The 19,231-nt window shown below is 39.7% G+C and overlaps 1 protein-coding gene across 6 annotated transcripts in view; it reads left to right on the top strand.

The window, feature by feature from the left end:
- galnt13 (UDP-N-acetyl-alpha-D-galactosamine:polypeptide N-acetylgalactosaminyltransferase 13) overlaps positions 1-19,016 on the top strand; it is a 38,240-nt gene extending 19,224 nt beyond the window's left edge. For 4 of the 6 annotated variants that reach the window (XM_056430270.1, XM_056430263.1, XM_056430255.1 and 1 more), the window contains exons 6-13: positions 439-609; positions 1,247-1,364; positions 2,530-2,710; positions 4,347-4,486; positions 7,032-7,130; positions 7,702-7,836; positions 10,505-10,701; positions 16,073-16,161. In XM_056430270.1, the coding sequence (XP_056286245.1) occupies positions 439-609; positions 1,247-1,364; positions 2,530-2,710; positions 4,347-4,486; positions 7,032-7,130; positions 7,702-7,836; positions 10,505-10,690 (1,030 nt within the window). In that variant the 3' untranslated portion in view covers positions 10,691-10,701; positions 16,073-16,161. Of the gene's footprint in view, positions 1-438; positions 610-1,246; positions 1,365-2,529; positions 2,711-4,346; positions 4,487-5,340; positions 5,444-7,031; positions 7,131-7,701; positions 7,837-10,504; positions 10,702-16,072 lie in introns of those variants that run through there. The other 2 variants (XM_056430279.1, XM_056430287.1) reach the window with 2 other exon arrangements.
- The last annotated feature ends 215 nt before the right edge of the window (positions 19,017-19,231 follow it).

Below are 19,231 nucleotides of genomic sequence, written 5' to 3'. Positions count from 1 at the left end.
ATTCCCGGCTCCTCCAGTCTGCATGTCGAAGTGTCCTCCCTCAAGATACTGAACCCAGCCTTTGTTCCCAGAGCCTTCTTGTGTGTGAATGTGAAAGTGCTTTGAGTGGACTGAAGACTAGATAGGCGCTGTATGAATGCTCCTCCGTTTCCCATTTATTCCCTGATCTATTTTTCCTTCTTGTTGTTTTATTCCAGCAATTAATCGACAAGTGATTGAAGTGAACATCCAGCTATTCTTTCCATGTTGATAAATAATAAATGTACAGAATAATACACAATAGAATCATTGGTTGCAGCCGTGTTGAGATCAACACTTGGCCTCCACTACTTTTAAAACACCAACCGTTACCTGATTTGATTTTCCTTTTCTGCATGGATTATATTTTATGTTATATAACCATTGAATATTACACTGTATTTATGTTGTGTCTTTCAGGTCAGCAGTGGTGTGCCCTATCATCGACGTCATCAGCGACGAGACGTTTGAATACATGGCTGGATCAGACATGACCTATGGTGGATTCAACTGGAAGCTGAATTTCCGCTGGTACCCAGTTCCTCAGCGGGAGATGGATCGACGCAAGGGGGACAGAACTCTGCCCGTCAAGTACACAATACACCATCCTCCTTTGAAGCTCAATCTAGATCCTTTTCGGAGGAATGTGTGATGAAATGTTCACTTGTGTGATATATTTTGATTCATAGTTTGGAAAGAGGAGGTCAAATTACACAAAAAAAGACTTATTTGTAAGTTCGAACTGATTCCAATTCTCAGTTTCTCATCTGAGCTCAGAGTGTGTTCATCAGTGGCTGCAGTGGAGACGTGGAGAGTGAGATTTCTCCACGCATCTCCAAACCATTTTTATCTTGCTGATATGAATATATCTTTTTTCCTCTGTGTATCCCACTGGTGCAAACAACTGCCTAATATCATCCTGATAGTTATGATTGTGCTCTGTTGAATCCCAAGTATGTATGAGCTCATTTATTTTAATAATATAAAAGCAGAAACTCTACTGACAGCCTTATTTGAGGCACAATTTGTCATCTGTATGCAGAACACTCCCACCAACAAACACAATCCTTAATTAGGGGCCTACTTTAACATAGAATGAATTACCAGATGAAAGTAATCACCCCTCTGAGGCTTTTTTTCAAATTGTCAAACAAATTTGATATTGTACTAATAAATATAGCATAAAGTGAGGTAATATTGCAAAAGGATTGTTTTGCTTTTCTTGCAGGACTCCCACCATGGCAGGAGGATTATTCTCTATAGAAAAATCATACTTTCAAGAAATAGGAAGCTACGATCCAGGGATGGATATTTGGGGCGGAGAGAACCTGGAAATGTCTTTTCGGGTGAGTGACAGATTGGGGAGGACGCTACAGTATCTTGATGTTATCATGTCACCAGAGTGAGTTGATGTCAACGGGTACATCTCACTTTATCGCAACCATGTTTCCCTCACTGGCACTTTCAATTCGAGTGAGGGATTCAACGGAAAAAATGTAAGGAAAGAGGAATCACAGAAATACATGTCTAGTGAAATGAGATATCCTTACTTCTCAAAAGATGAGATGAAGAATTTACTATTTAGTTCTGCTGAGAATGTCCTTTAATGTTTTGAGGGCAAAAAAAAGCAGATTGCGATAAGAACGCTCTTACAATATCGTCACAGGAGTGACTTCAAAAAGAGTGCACTACTATGGTGGAAAAAAAGAAAATAGAGCCTGATTTAAAATATATATATATATATATATATATGGTATTATGATGTAAAAAACAGTGTATCCTATCAGTAATACATGTATTTGTTTCTTAACTAAATGTAATTACAGCATATATGAGTGATATTTTAGGAGTTGTAGGCATAGTTTATAATTATTTGGATACTATCGTGAATCACAATTATCTTTCCCAGGATTATTGTGACTTGAAAATGTATTATTGTCCCATGCCAGTATGTTATTATTATCTCACATCCAATTGCACAGTGGTTGATTTGCAGCTTCACGTGTGACTGAATGAAATGACAGATAGCCAATAAATCATGTTTTTTGCTCAAAGACAACTGGCAGCGGTGCCAACTTTCTAAAAAATAACCAGGTTTATGACCCCCTCCATCTCATGGACTATACAAGGAGGTTAAAAGGGAAATTCTACATTAATCAAAGGAACCTTTTTATGATTGATGAATCGCAAGAAGAGCATACAAGTTGTTTAATGCTGTCTTTCCGAATCAGGTATATAGTTGATACACATCCACTCTTATCATAACTACATTTTGAATAAAAAAACGCATGAAATCTTGGTATTTGGGAATATTCTGATCTCTTGTTTCCTGGCGTAAGCCTCCTTGCTTGAAGATTAGGAGCATTGTGATGTTTCTTTGTTACCTTGGCTTAGAATCAAGGATGGAGGTGCGGTCAAATAAGGAACCCACTGTTCGGTTTGTACCGCCTGTATTTGTCTGCTTTCATTCCTCACGCTATATAAAGCTCCATTGTGTGTATGCGTCTGCAGATCTGGCAGTGCGGTGGCTCGCTGGAAATAGTAACGTGTTCACACGTGGGCCATGTTTTCCGGAAAGCCACCCCATACAATTTCCCCGGAGGAACGGGCCAAGTCATCAACAAAAACAACAGGCGCCTGGCTGAAGTCTGGATGGATGATTTCAAAGATTTCTTCTATATCATATCACCAGGTAAAGAGCTGCGGAGCCGCTGTCTGGCTGCATCTTTCTACCTCGGGGCTGGTACAGTGTATTAGTCACAAGTGGATGACGGTTCTAAAACAAAGTTTCAGGGAATGTATAGTTCAGTCAGTGATTCATTAGACTTTCGCCCCTCGTTGCCACTTATGTGTTCGCTGATAAAAAAATAAAATAGCAAATTGGTGTGAAAAGGAAAGGCTTGTCTACTCTCTTTGATTCTTTCATTGTCTGGCATGGGACTTTTATCTTGCTCATTTAAGACACTATATTTCTCCTTTTACTCTCATTTAAAGTTGAACGCTGCATTTGTCATCTTCAAATTTGGAATAATTAATATCTTCTTCCGGACACATTTTTTACTGCTCCATTGAACCTTATAAGTTAAAAAAATGTGTCAAAGACGGTTTCCTCTCCAGCACAGACTTTTCTTCCACGAAGCTCAAACACACACAGACAAATTAGAACAATAGGACAGTGCAGATTGAGAGATGAGTGTACCTCTCCATCTGTCGACTTTGAATTGTGATTACCCTTTAGCAGACAGCAGCGTCCCGGAAATCTCTGGTTAAGTGTTTTAGATGCAAGCTAACCTTTGACTGATCATCCGTAATCTGCCCATCGCATGGCTCAAATTGTGACCTTCTCCTCCACCCAGTCTTGCAGAATTCTCCTACAGGCGGAGGTTGTGATGGATGAGTCTTTCTGCTTATTGTGGCCCCGAAATGACCGTCTGTTCCTCCACGACATTAGGGAGAATGATCCGGGCCCCGCCTTTGCCAGACCTCACTTATTGGCACAGAGGAACACAGTATGTTGTCTCAGGCCGAGTTTGGGAGTGGCGTCTAGTGATCCTATTAAAAGTGCATCTCTCGCCCCGTACCTCATGTGCACGGGTGATTTTGAGATCAAAGAGGTTATTCATCATTTGCTACATGTGATGCTCATTATCAACAAAGAGGAGGAAAAGATTGAAGGGGAAATGGAGAACAAGCGGAGGAAGAGTGGCCTTCAGCTCTTTGCTTTTATCTGCCAACTATACATTTCTAGTTGTAAATTAGTGCTGTCTGTATTGTATTGTTCCTTATTGCAATCACACTCTTTCATGATAAATTACCAGCCTGGATATATCGACATGCAAGCTATGAGTCCTTAAGGGGCCTTCTGCAGAGAATCCATCTGCCTAATGTGTTTGTAAGTGTCTGTGCCCAGTCGCTGTCTAATCCTTCCTCAGTCTTCAGTTGCATCAAGGCAGATGCATTATGCAGTCTCCATGTTTGCTAAAATAACGTGCATCATGGCACACGGTATTCCACAATTGTTGCATTTGTGCATCTCTGTTTGTTTGTTTGAATTTGATTGTACTTAGTTTCCTCACATGCAGAAATGAGGGCGTAGATATGTGTAGATCCTTCTCGGACCACCCACACAGCTTATATTGTCAGGTAGGGTTGCAAAGTGTTGTTTATGTTTTCATAAAGGGTCCCTCTGGTGTTTAGTCTTGGTGGTGCAGGACACCAGGCCTGTTTTTTTTTCCTGAATTCAAAGTTGTAAATACTTAGATAAACCCTGACTGATGACGCTCACTGAAGTATACAGCTAAATCCCCGTCTTGACGTTTCCTCTGCAGGCGTGATGCGGGTGGACTACGGAGACGTTTCTTCCCGTAAAGACCTCCGCGAGGCCTTGAAGTGCAAACCCTTTTCCTGGTATCTCGAGAACATCTATCCAGACTCCCAGATCCCAAGAAGATACTACTCACTTGGTGAAGTATGAGCTTTCTCGTACTCTGATCTCTCGTAATGCAGCTAAATGATCGATGCATTCAGTCCGATATGTCCTCGTGGCATCTGTGCTGTGTTTTCAGAAAGAAATATCACTGCGAGATAAATCAGAAAATCTCAGGATCCACCAAAAGCTGAGCGTAACGAGATGAAAACAAACATTCCCAGCTGTTCGTATTGAACGCGTCGCATAAACAAACAAGGGAATGTCCGTGCAGTCAGTATTGATCTTTACACAGTTCTGCTATGAATGCTGGGTAGCTGAGATAAGGCTCATGGATACGTTCCACCCAGCCTCATGGCAAAGATTTGTGTTGATGTATGAATTATTAAAGACATGAAAGTGCAAATATAAGTCGCGCTCAGACAGGGTGGTTAATTGTTTGTTATGAAAATATTTATTCACCCTCTTCTAAAGATCGGAAAAAACAGAGGACATTTTTCATAAGATGATCACTTCAAAAGGCAGATATGGAACATAAAGTGGTTTTGTTAGATAATTTGCAGCAGAGCCGTGAGAACTCATGGCTAATTGTTAGTTTTCAAAAAAAAAAAATATTTGAGTTCCTTTTATAAGTTAGGTTCCCTGCACTCAAAAGTTTTTGAGTGACCTGAATTTGCCTCTTGGCGCCGTGTCGACAGCGCGGTGTAAAGTCAGCGCTGCCACGCAGCGTGCTGCCTGTACGATAGCCATTCAAAATTAATGCCAGCTAAGGACCTCGTGGTGAAATGAGCTTGTAATCCTCCAATGTCCATACAGATGAGGATGAGAGGATTTTAATCTGTGCTGCTCTGCTGTACTGCAGTACAAGCTGATTCCCTCTCTCTCCTCCTCTTCAGCCACTGCAGCACCTCCCATCTCCCTCTGAAGCAGGCCTCTCTGAACTGATTATCATCCTCCATCACACACAGTCGGCACTTCTTTAACAGCTGAAACCATTAGGTTTATATCACTTAATTATGAACGCCATTCTGTTCCTGCGTGACGGGCATGATAAGGCGCTCAGGCGACATATAAAGCAAGCTCAGTTTTAGCTCTGTGAATGTAGGGAGTGAATTTAGAAAGCCGAATGAGTGTTTAAGGAAATGGCTAGAATTTGAATTAACATAATTTGGTGACACAATATTCAATTCAATATGTATATATATATACAGGACTGTCTCAGAAAATTAGAATATTGTGATGAAGTTCTTTATTTTCTGTAATGCAATTAAAAAAACAAAAATGTCATGCATTCTGGATTCATTACAAATCAACTGAAATATTGCAAGCCTTTTATTCTGATTTATTGCTGATTATGGTTTACAGCTTAAGAAAACTCAAATATCCTATCTCTAAATATTAGAATATCATGAAAAAGTATACTAGTAGGGTATTAAACAAATCACTTGAATTGTCTAATTAACTCGAAACACCTGCAAGGGTTTCCTGAGCCTTGACAAACACTCAGCTGTTATAAATCTTTTTTTTAACTTGGTCTGAGGAAATATTAAAATTTTATGAGATAGGATTTTAGAGTTTTCTTAAGCTGTAAACCATAATCAGCAATATTAAAAGAATAAAAGGCTTGCAATATTTCAGTTGATTTGTAATGAATCCAGAATGCATGACATTTTTGTTTTTTTAATTGCATTACAGAAAATAAAGAACTTTATCACAATATTCTAATTTTCTGAGACAGTCCTGTATATACATATGATTTCTAGGGCTTCAAATAATGGTTATAAAATGTTGTCTAAGAAATAGTAAAACAATGGCTGCGATTTCCAACAGCCCAAGGAGGCATCTTTAGAGAATCAGGTTAGATTGATTTATGAGAAAGTAAAGCCTCAAGTTCTCACATTTACTAAACTAGAACCAGCAAATGTCGAACGACGATTTGTTTATTTGACCAATTGTTGTCGCTTTTTTTGCTTTTTTAGCCATTATTGTTCAATTCAATTGGAATCAGAGAGAGGACCCCGGCATACATTTGTTCATGATTGCAGTTTGAAAATAAATCACTAGTTTCATTATTTCTAGGCTAACACTACATATTATATTGGCTGTGATGGCCGCTGTAAAGGTTTTTTTCTGCCACTTCAAACATGTGTCCAGAACGTTTCCACAACATTTTCCGTGAAACACTTTCCCAGAGGCTTTGACTTGTGTGTTATCAGTTATTTATTATAGTACATTTTATTTTCCTGGTTTGTTTACTATCACATATGTCAATGAAAAGAAAAGCTGGAACCAGAAATCAATATAAAATCATAAATAATGTAAAATCTGAGCATACAAAAGATCATATTATAGAAAAACTGAAATAGTAGCATAAAGAAGAGGACATTCATGAACACAAACAGAGAAAAGGGGTTATAAAAGAGATGATTAACTTTTAATGAGAAATATAAAACAGGATCTGACTGGCTTCTGTTCGGTGGAGTTGCTAATGGGTATGAAATTAGCCCATCAAGAGACTGGAAGTTAATTTAAAATTAGAGTTGAAGTAACTTTTAATTGTTTTTCCTTTCTAATTGTCTGCCTGTAGATCAGAAACGTTGAGACCAACCAGTGTGTGGACAACATGGGAAGAAAAGAGAACGAGAAAGTTGGATTTTTCAACTGTCACGGCATGGGTGGAAACCAGGTGATGAATATGTATTGTTTATAGTCTGGATTCTGCTTTTAAACTATGTCCAACAAACACATCCTTTGAGAAGCATTTTTTTGCAAGTGCAATGTTAAATACAAATCTTTTCAATTAACATTGAACAAGCCGGGCCTTTGATACCGCTTCATCCTGGATACACGAGCTTTAGGATTCTGTCTTTACTCGAAAGCTTGAGCTCACTGAGGTTGGACGCAAAGTGTGCGTGAGTTGTACTTTAGTCTAACCGTTGTTACCTGTGTCCTTGTACCTCGTTTTGCGACATTGTGTGTAGATGCACATCATGGGACAGAATCTCAATCCCTGAGATAATAGAAGAACATGGAAAAGGGGAAAGCTAGCACTAAAACTCTACTCATTGTGTACATTATATCACTTCTAAATGTGCCTTGGCTACACAAAAACCACGAGGACTGTACATCTAAATAAAATCATGAATAAGTATGTGCAACTCATTCACATATAATCTCATCGAAGACACTTTGAGTATACACATTTCTAGCCATGATGTTGATGTTTCATCTTCTGAGAGAGACATCTGGTTTTACAGGTGTTCTCTTACACGGCGGATAAAGAAATTAGGACAGACGACCTCTGTCTGGACGTCTCCCGCCTCAATGGACCCGTCGTCATGCTCAAGTGTCACCACATGAAGGGCAATCAGCTGTTCGAGTACAACGCTGAGGTAGGATTCATATTCCCCGAACCAGCCAAATAATCCATAACCAGGCTGCTCCTGCAGACGGTTTCCTGATGTTTTGAAAAAATACTTGGATGAAATGATGTTTTACATGGTTTGCTATTTGTGCAATTTGGAAGGATTTGGGTCGTACAAAGTAGGAAAAGCAGTACCCGTTTCTGCCACCAGATGGTGCTGTATGTCAGTTTATTTAGCTGCCCAGAAGTTGCTTTCTCCATCCCAGCGTCTGCATCTCCTCATGTTCTCTCCTTTCACTGAGTATGTTGGCAAGTGGGAATATGATTTTGAGGTCAGTAGAGTAGATGATTTGTGGGTTATCGTGGGGCAGAGGTTTGAGGTATAATCTATGAAATGGATTTTGGTCCTATATTTAAAAATAATTATATTTATCAACTCATTACAAAAAAGGTCAGCAAATAAATTACACTACAGTACATATACCTAAAACAAATACAGTCTAACAGAACACTAAATTGTATATACAGTATATGTATACACCTGCAGTGTTGATTCCTCGGCATTGTCATTCTGGAGGATGTAGGTTTTTCTGCTATTTGAAACAGCTCGGTTGGACAAAATTATAGAAACACCTGCCAGTTTGTAAAATAAACCTAATTGCAATGCGTTCTGCAATGTCGTGTGGCACATTACAGACCTTATGGCCTGTAATGTGCACTCTGTCAAGACACTCTTGTATTTACACAGCATATACATGTCAGTGACTCATTGTTCATTTATAGTTGCTCCACAATGGTTACAAATATTATATAAATGACTGACACAAAAACTGCATGGATACATTTGACTTAATATTCATGGTTATGCAAGCTGTATAATTTTCACAATGTCATTATTCAATGAAAGACAAAAACAGATGTTGCATGGAGACATATTGAATCCCTGAAAACAACAAACATATTCTCCTCAAGCCCTGACTCAGAACTCAAAGTACATTATGGACTGCACAACACAAAAATCATCTTTTATATCAACAATGTATGTGTTTTCTTTTAAACCGCTTGGAGACGGTGAGAAAAGACTGCACTGAACAGATTTTTTTTGATCCCTCAATGATTGAAATGTCCCATCGCTGACACGTACCTATGACAAGGAGAGGAAGCCGGGAGGCCTTTCCATCAAGCAGCGAACAAACCCTCTGAGAAATTCATGACACTTTGTTCTCTGGGTGCATTCTTAATAAGGGGAAGAAAACTGAATAATGCATAAACTCAGAGGACTGGTCTCTGTTGTAAACGGCATCGGGGGTTTCACCGCTGACGGTGGTCAAACTTATTTTAAGACCAGGTGTGATGGACAGGGACCGACTCCTGGGTGACTCCATTCACATTTGATCTGCTCATCAGTTTCACTGTCAGGAATACGTGACTCCATATTCCTGATGTATTCATTCACAGCCGTGACAGACCGCCTTCCTTCTTCTTCACCTGCTCTACTGTTTCAGCCAGCAAGATATGTCAGCTGCCAAAATGTTCCACATTGTTCTCCTGTCCTCACAACTGGAAAACACGTGAAAACAAGTTGAATGCCAGCACACTGACAGCACTGAGACGTAATATAAAACAATCACGACTCCATACTAACTTCACCTCCACGCATGCATTCTGTGCATTGATGATATCACAACATTTCCATTACATTTGGGTTGTCTCAATGATATTTACTATTGGGGAACTCCTTATTACAATAGCTCTGATAGACGCAGTTTATTTCAACCAATCAAAAGTAGAAGCAAATACATTGTAGTCAAATGAAAACATAAACTTTTTGGTTTTCAGAAACTGATAAAAACATTGGTAAAACAAAAATATTGTTATTCTACAAAAGATTAAATGGGTGATATTGTTAAAAGAAAGTAAAATAAGCAGGTAAAACCAAAACCACTGAACAATGCATTGCGCATCTAATCTGTTGTACTATTTTTTTACTATTATTATCTGGATTGTACAGATATATAAATACGTTTCATTTTAACCCTTGTGTTGCCTTAGGGTCATTTTGACCCGAATCAATATTACACCCTCCCCCCGCTTTAGGATTAATTTGACCCCATTCAATGTTTAATGTCGGTGTTCTTTCGGTAGTCAACAAACAAACATAAAGTGCCTCACACTTAAACTTGGAAAACAATATTAATTCTAATAATTTTCTGGAGGTTTTAATTGCTGGCGTCAAATTGAACCCAAAGGGTAAAATATGTTAGTAAATATAAAGGTAACAGGAGGGTGAAACATTGAATCGGGTCAAAATGACCCAAAGGCGGGGGGAGGGTGTAATATTGATTCGGGTCAAAATGACCCTAAGGCAACACAAGGGTTAAGGGTGTTTTTTAAAATGATCAATTATTGATATTAATATGGTAGTACCTTTTCAAATTTGGCTCAGTGTTAAGATATTTTGTTTCATACTGTGAATTTAATACCAAACTAAAAATCTTTCATTAAAACCGACCTGTGTCCAGGTTTTGAGCCTCCTTAATTGGCCCAATCTTTCCTTTTTTGAATCAACTGTCATTAAAAGTAATACAATCACCTGGAAAAGCTGGCTGTGAAGAACAGATTAATTTCACAATAGCTAATGACTCTCGGACTTACCTTCACTGCTATCTGTCCCTTTCACTCCCGGCTTGCCGCAGAAGCACACCTTTCTCCACATCATCACCCAATCATGTCTGACCATCAGCCGTGTGGAGGACGGCACCTACGGCCCCACGGTGGAGCACTGTAACAAAAGTCCCATACAGGCCTGGGACCTCCACAACTACACGCGGCAGGAAGTGGCTAGACGCCTTTACTTCAGTCCCACTGATTATTTCCTCTGAGCTGTGGGGAGGTGAGCAGCTGAGCACACATTAGGCTAAGAGAAGGAGCTAGTGGTCCTTTTAGCTGCTCAGTAGTGATGTAGTTTGTCGTGAGCATTGTTAGAAGTAGATGAGTTTGACCTTTGGTAGCTGCTTCTAGCTCTTGTTTTTTTGCTTTTCTTGTTTTTGATGGTGAGGGGCCGATCAATGCAGAGCTGGTTGTCATGATCTTGATCTTTCAGCTAACAGTCAGAATGTGCATGCAAATTGCTTTAGGAAGCACTAAGTAGCTTTTACCGGTGACCTTTCAGGGGGAACGTATGAAGACGGGGGCAGAGGCAAATGGAGCAATGACAAATGTCCCATCAAGATGGTTCCGTGTATCCGATGCTATCTGCAAGACCTTTAGCTAGTCTTCACGCTAAATTAGATCTTATTTGACATTATTTTCCAGCATAAATGTATTATTTTGTTGTGAAAATCCACCGGCCGTCCCTCGGACTGGCTGCGCCTGGTGAATAATGCCCGAGATGCAGGAGGACGTGTTTTTATTTTTAGCTGATCATCTACGTGCACGACTAATTGAAACGGGCTTCCCATTGTTTGCCAGCTCTTTTGAAGTGATCCTTCATTGTGAACCTGCCTTTCATGACTGGCCTCTCAGGCCATTCTCCTATTGGCCTGAAGCAGCTGTGTGCCATGTGCATATTGTAAATCCTATGAATCCCAATTATCAGTGCTTTTCACCACTCGGCCTGCAGCTTATTTGCATACTTTTGTAAGGGACTTTTTTTTTGGCTCAGCATTTATGTACATTTCAGTGTTGTTGCTCTCCTGATTGTTCCAGTGTGTCATTTTCTCCATTGCCTATCCCGTTCTGCTGAGTTAGATGCTGTTTGCACCTCAGAGTTCTCTACTGTGGTGTCTCTCAAAAAACTAAAGAGCAATTTCACTGGAGCATGCCACCGTTTTTGTGTGCAAGCAGAGTAAATTGGGTAAGCGGCTCCCATGGCTGCTGGTGTGTGCCCGAGTTGCGGCAGTAGAGTGACCTGCTGTTAGATGGCCTGATTTGCTGTTCACACTCAGAGGTCCTCGTGGTATAACACCAGAGGAGAGCAAGTACACAAGAGCAGGGTTAGAGCAGATGAGACTGTTGCCTGACTCTGCCTTGAGACAAAAGGAATCCGCTGCTTTTGTATTTGCCACAAAAAAACACAGCTCGGCACACGATCGCTCCAAACTGGAACTCGGGTGCCTTTCAGCAAGTTCCCTGTGCTTCTTGGTGACAAAAGGATAATGTCCATCAACCGAGACTCGCGGTTAGAAACCGACCTCATTTAATTAACCCGTCTCAGCTGTGCACATACTCAGCGACTGGCTCCGGAGACGCTCGTTGGTTTGCTGGGAGGCTGAGATGGGAGTTTTCTCTGCCCCAAAGGAGGCATGAAATAATTACCAGCAAAGCTCAAGACCTTAACATTTCCAATATTTTCATTAAATGTGTAATTTTTTTTCTACCCTCCCACGTTATACTTCTTTTCTGACATTTCTGCCCCAAGGGTAGGTTTAGATCTTTGAATCAAATGAAAAAATACTATTCTCTTTATTGCCAAAGCCAGGTATTAATGATTGATAGGTTACATCTACCTCCAGTTCGGAGAAGCTGCACGTGCGAATACGCCTTCAGAGAGAAGTACTTGCTGATTTTACTGCTTCTCATTTGTCTTTCCTGCAAACAAATAATCACATCCTTTGCCTGAAGCTGCAGTTAAAAATAATTTTTTTTATCTTTTCAGAAAACAAGAAGAGTAAAAAAAATGCAGTCTTGAGCTCCCTTATTGCTCTTTTCTCTAGTTTTTTTGCAGGTGTGTCGGGGTCGAACGTCACATGCTCTCTTTGTTCTTGTTCTGTTTGAACAAATTTGCCCTGTAGGGCGGTCTGCAATGTGTACCTCAGGAAGTAAGTGTGTTTGTGTGTTTGTGCACGTGCGTGTGTGCACACTTCTTTGTATCCCGGCAGAGGATGTCAGGCCCTTGTATTTTATAGCATCAGATCAAACATGGCCTTAGTGTCTCATTAGTCTGAATATCCTGTCAACAGTCAAAGCACATTCTTATTTTAATGAAGAATTATTCCTCAACCGAAAGATAAATTATGCCAATGCTCATGCTTTAATGTTGCGTGCATACTGTGTTTAAAGATGTATATTCTTGCACTGCTGTTTGGTTGGATAATTACTTCCAAGATAACAGGGTTCAGACTGGTGAAACTGAAGTTATCTCTTATTTTGTGATATTTTATTCTGAAACTTTTAAATCCCTCTCACAACTAACAATACATAAAGGTGTGCTATTTAGGGCTGAACTGGAGAGTTCATAACGTTGGCATCTGAACTCCAGATCAACATTGAACGTTTTTTATTTATTTATTAGTATGAATTCTGATTAAACAGATCAGGTTACATTATTATTATTATTATCATCATCATACTCATTGTAAAATTAGATTTCAGTGGTTGATGGGATTGTTTTAAACTCGTGTGATCAAAACATTTCCTCGAAAGCGTTATGAAGTCCAATAGTCAAAATATTTTTGAAAAAACAGGTAATTTTTTAAAATCTAAAACAATATTCAGCTTTAATCCATATTTGTTGTTTTCACCCTCTCAAACAAGTTAGCTCTGCCGCTAATTTTACACAAATGGAGGCACGCACTGTCGACTTAAATGTATTAATACTTAATTAAAAATTAAAAAAATGTAAACTTACTGACTCATTACATCAATTTGAGGATTTTGATCAATGATTATTGATTTGTTTTAGGGGGATATCATATGACTTATGACGAACATTAAACGTTTCCTTCAAAAACCTCCATAGAAGCTTTAAAATTAATGAGTCTTGGTAGCACTTATATTTTTATTTTTATCTTTATTTTCTCAGTTTATCGCCATTATGTTCTTCAGCAGTGGCTCTGCTTATTCTTAACAACCAACTTCAGCTCCTCTACGTCTCTGCATGGGATCATTAGGTCGTAAAAAGCAGCTCGAGAGCAGCAACATTGTGGATGTGTGTTACTTCTGAGGCGATGAACATAAATGGTTAATCAAAGCCATTAAGAGCTCTTCCAGTCGTTATTGGGAGCGTTATCGCTGCAGCCTTCGTGGCAGATTGCCAAAGATGTATGTGGTACTTGTGCATGTGGTGATTGAGCTCAGCTTATCACAACAGGTGTCTTTTCCCCGTCTGCACATTTGAAATGTCTGGCTTTCCTGGTTTGTGGTGCAGCAGATCCATCTGAGAGGACGAGGTATGAATTACTGTTTGAGGTCAAAAGCATTTTCTTTTTAACTGGGTTTTGTAAAGTAGTTCTGAAACTGGGCACTTCGCAGATGATGGAAAACAGGCTTCCGGACGCTCGTGAATTAAGTTATCAACATTTAATGGCAGGAAGTGTAAACAAACATTCAAGGCGCTCTTCCTCGGCTCCCGGCTCCTCCGCCCCCTCAGCCTTGCGGCCTCGAGGATACCTGTAGAAGAGACCCGATTTCTCGAAACCACGGAGTTTTATACTCAATGTCCCTGGCCCCGGTCAAAATGTCACTTCCGGTCAAGTCGCTAAACAAGTATTTTCACAATAAGAGTCCCGTCTTGTTATTGTCCGCATTAAAGTCACTTTCACAATAAAAGTCCCTTGTTATTGTAAGTCACTTCACAGAATTCAACCGGCCTCGTCAATCTATAATACTAACATACAGTCACTCTCATGCAATATACATTAATTCTTGCCATTTACATTTGCATAGAGTAAACATTACCCCTATGCTTCATAATACATTAATAACAATATCAATATTCTCCCTAATATTTTCGATTATAATATCTTTCTATATGTATTAATTTAAAACATAAGACCTCTGCAGATGTTATCAAAATAAACTATTACAACCTAACAGTTTATTTAATAAGGGACAGTGCACATTGATAAAAACATTTCAGTAAATGTGCCAGAGTTAGCCAAGAGGCATTTAAATCTCAAGCCTCCAGGATATGACTCATTATCTGAGACGGTTATTCTCTCTTATATTAACTATCAATTATATTGATTAAACAGTTGGAGGATGAAATAGTGTGACAATCAGCTGACACAAATAATATCTGTGTTCTATTAAAGTGTCCCAGTAAGACATGCCTGATTGTTATCTTCTTTTAACATTCTGTTTCGGTGAAGTGAACATTGTGTCATTCCTCATGGGAGGAGCAGTGACTTCCCATAATTTCTGTTTTGCTAATGATTACAAATATTAGCATTCAGGTGTTAATTCACATACCTACACAGGCCAGCTAAAAGCCACTTAAAGGTGTCATTATATCAAGTATAACGTCTTTAAACTGCAAAGCAGCTGGAGTCATAAAAGGTCCTCCGGAGTTAGTAGATACTCGCATGGAGCTAAACGGACAGTTCATCTTGCACATACAAAAACACAACAAAGAGCTCAATAATATTTCTGCATTCACACTGATGTGGTAAAAGGCAATGACCTTTATACTGTGTAAAAATGAGATAATGTCGTCCCCCTCCCCAAGTGCCCACAAAGTCAGTTGTTGCAGAGTTAAGATGAGAACGCGGTCTGGTAATTGGTCCTCTTCATTTTGGTCTATTATCTCTAGTCAGGCATTTCAAATAAAAAAAACTGAATTTCAAGAAAGGGCACATGTTTAAGCTGTTCGGACCTTTGCCCTCCTCTTGCTGTCCCACCTGCACCTCTGTGTCCAATGTTTTCTGGCATTTTATCCCTGGTTTGGGCTGCCCACAGCAAATCAAAACTAAATCTCGAAAGCATCAGAAAGCTGCTGTAAGCTGCAGACTAAAGCGTTGCTTATCAGTCAGCGATACTATCAACCCACTGGATGTATCCAAAATGTCCAAAATATTGCTTAACACAGCTGATATCATTTTGAACACGTTTTGATGCTCAACAATCATTCACAGAGGAGACATTCCTGTAAAGTGGCCACGACAAAAGCCTCAATTCTCTGAGCAACCTCAGTGCACTCAGTGTTGTATCAGGGGCATCTCGTCTCGACCTGAACATCCTGCACCCTTGATGTGCTTATTGTTTTTTCTTGCTCCAGCTACTGGAGTAACATGCTCTGGCCATTTATACGTGTCCAAAGGTATTTGTGTGAAATGTGTAAAAATCAATATTTGGAAGTGCATCTGTTATTGTTCATCTCAGTCATTCAACTCTGTCCAGGAGTCCAGTCAATGAGAGCGGTAGAGGGAAACTATAACTGAAAAGCACCATCAATAAATAAGTCTCATATGAAATATTATGTTTGTACAATCAATATGTACCATGTTCACAACTAATTGCCTGCGTCTCCGTCCTTCCCTCTCCAGCGACTCACCCTGCTGCATGTGAACAGCAACCAGTGTTTGGACATGCCGTCCGAGGAGGACAAGATGGTGCCCACCCTGAGAGACTGCAACGGCAGCCGCGCTCAGCAGTGGCTGCTCCGCAACATGACCCTGAGCGCCTGATCCTTCGCCTCACCTCTCTTCCCCCCTCCCCCGCTCTGTCCTTATCCTAACCAGGTGTCTCTTCCCCCAGCACGCCGTACACCTCTCTTCCTGTCACAGCCCGGCCAGTGAATACAATGTCCAGGCAGCATCGGCTTATCTTCCATTATGGGAGCGACTCCTTTTTCAGCTCGCCTCAGGTGTGACAGGAGCTGCACCTGCTGTTCAGGCGACACGACAAGCCGGGGCTTTGGGGACCTCGGCGTGTCCGAGCAGGGAGAACAATGTGTCAGGCCTGTGCATGGAGAAACATTCAAATCAAAGCACTCTGCTGGCTGTGCGTCCAGCGTGCAGCTCAGACTGACGCTGAGCTGCTTGTCAAACAATTAAACAGAAGTGCACCCAGAACGAACTTTGCCAGGCACATCTCTGCGATGGTGTACGTGACTTTCCATGTACACTGGCGCCTACTTAACATGTAGGAACAATCTCATTCTCTCTCCATATCGGTGTCTGAGCGACATAACAGGAAGTGATGATGTTACTCGAGCCCGACTAAGACTGGATTTGTGAAGGTGATGCCGATGTTGATAATCGAGGTTTAGTGATTTCTGATAACAATACTGTATGTGTACTGATATTTGGTTTTCAAACTGAAGGTTGATTTTGACGCAAGGAAATGTAAACTTATAAGGATATTTCATGACATTTCTGTATATTTTTAAATTTTTTGAAAAGAGGATTACACACTTCACATGTATTGAAACTGTGTCTAAGCTTGGAGCCACTGGGTGGGAGTTTCCCACAGCAGCTGGGAACTGACATGTTAGGGGTGGTGAGGCCTTGTCAATGTCCGTGATGCGCTGCTTACTGTCATGATCCTTTTTGTTATTTTAATAACAAACTCATATAATGTTGGCTATCGACCTGATTTAAACCGCCTGTGTGAACTATTTTTTTTCTTCTTTTAGAAACCAAATAATTACAAGTCCTGACAAAAACAAATAACTTATGTAAAACTGAATTATTATTTCAGGTTGACTTTTTATTAAACAAATGACATAACAAATGCTTTAGCAGGATTCATTTAATTTGGTTATTAAAAAACACAAACAGTATTTACAAGGTTTAGTTATTAGTGGTCTGTGAGACAAACTGTTATTGACTCACAGTTAACTATATATGTGTGTGTGTGTGTGTGTGTGTGTGTGTGTCAGAACTGCCCATTTGGTCTACTTCAAACTTGCCGGTTGTATTACTGAACCCAAGGACAGGCGACAAGTTCAATATTAATAAACTTTGATTAAACAAGTGACACACAGCGATGGCTGCAGTTCACTTTTGCTGCTGAATGCTCGGTTCACTCTAAACTGAAATTGGATTCACTTTCCTGGAGTCAACGAGTCGCGAGCTCTGAACAGCCCCACCCTGAATGGCCACTGCAGTAGTTTATCAAATACCTCAAACATGTCTTTGGCACTTCTGTACCAGAGCTCACATGTAGGCAGATAATACGATACTTGTGATAAAATAATATATAATATTATTAATATATAATAATATTGGCTGATTTATTATTTATCGGGCTCTCGTCGTTAACGTGGATTTCTTAAAATGTTTAGAACAAATATGAATCTGAAGATTTTAAACCATCATCTGAAATATATTAGAGTGTTTCACTTATCCTCCCAGATTAGTGAAACATGAATTACAGTATGAACAAGTGAGAAATCTCTTTTGATCCGTACAGAAGATTATTAATAACTAATTGGTGGAATGAAAGAAGTGGCTGCGGGAAAGGAAGTATCAAGTAATCAAGACTCTTCAAAATAGATTTTGAAGTGTTTTCCTGAAATAACAACTGCATTCTGAAATACTTAAAGTGCACTGCGTTATCATTACTAAAGTTTCTGATTCCTGGGACATATTTTGTGAAATCACGATGTTTTTGAAACAGAATAGTTACGTGTGCCTTTAGAAAGTTGTTGGTTATTTGGTTCATTGGTTTTGAGAAAATTTTTGATTTATTTTGGTGTTAAAAAAGAAGAATGTTCATTTTCGAGAAGCAACAAAAACAAACAAAAACTCATACCTCATGAATATGTCACTCATATTGATGCTTGATCAAACATTTAGTTACTTTAAACTTTACAGTTTACAGTGTAAAGTCAGTATGTCAGCACCCTCCCATCACACATGTACATGTGACTTTTCACTACATTATAGATCAAGCAACCAATGTTATTGTACATAATGCTGTTGACATGTTTATATCACCATTGTTCTTGTTTGTACATACAGAACCAATTATTTTTCTAAGATGCTGTAAAACTTGAACACTCCTGACCAAGACACTGCATGGTAAAGAGATCATGAGGTAATGCATTGTTTCATTTGGAATTGTGGTAATAAAAAACAGTGCTTTCCTTGGATTTTGAAATTGCGGTGTGTTTTGGTAATCATCAGCGGCCCGACGAAACCAATTCACCGACCACCTTAAGGACGTCCATGAGGGAGCAACTACGGGGAAACACTATCAATGCTGCTCGGAGACGGAATCCTACTTGGCATTCAAAATCAATCAACTCTTCCATATTACGCACACACCTTTATTGTTTTTCATTATCCTAAAGTGCATGGTGTTGAAATAGGAATGTCATATTTCAATGTACAAGTTACAAAGTGATGTTACCTGTTTGTACCTTTTCTTTTGTAGAAAACCCCCCCCCAACTTTGACTGAACATATATTTAGTATTCATCTGTGTCGAGCAAACACATCACACTCTCACATCAGTTGTTTAATAAACCTTGTTCTTGAAGCTTTTAAGACCCCTGTACATCTCATTCCCTGGCTTTAGTTTCCAGGCTTTACAAAGTGGTACATTGCAGCCTCGGTACAGCACGATGAAGAACTACATTGAAATGGGTGCTACCTTCCTCTTTGTGTCGTATCTTTTTTTGGCACTGTTCACGTTATTTTGTACATGGAGCCGAGGAAGCCTCAACCTTTCAGGTGATTTTGGCTTTGTTAAACATCT

This window comes from Pseudoliparis swirei, chromosome 2 (assembly GCF_029220125.1).
Source record: "Pseudoliparis swirei isolate HS2019 ecotype Mariana Trench chromosome 2, NWPU_hadal_v1, whole genome shotgun sequence".
Classification (NCBI taxonomy): Eukaryota; Metazoa; Chordata; class Actinopteri; order Perciformes; family Liparidae; genus Pseudoliparis; species Pseudoliparis swirei.
This window is presented reverse-complemented; position numbering and strand designations above follow the sequence as displayed.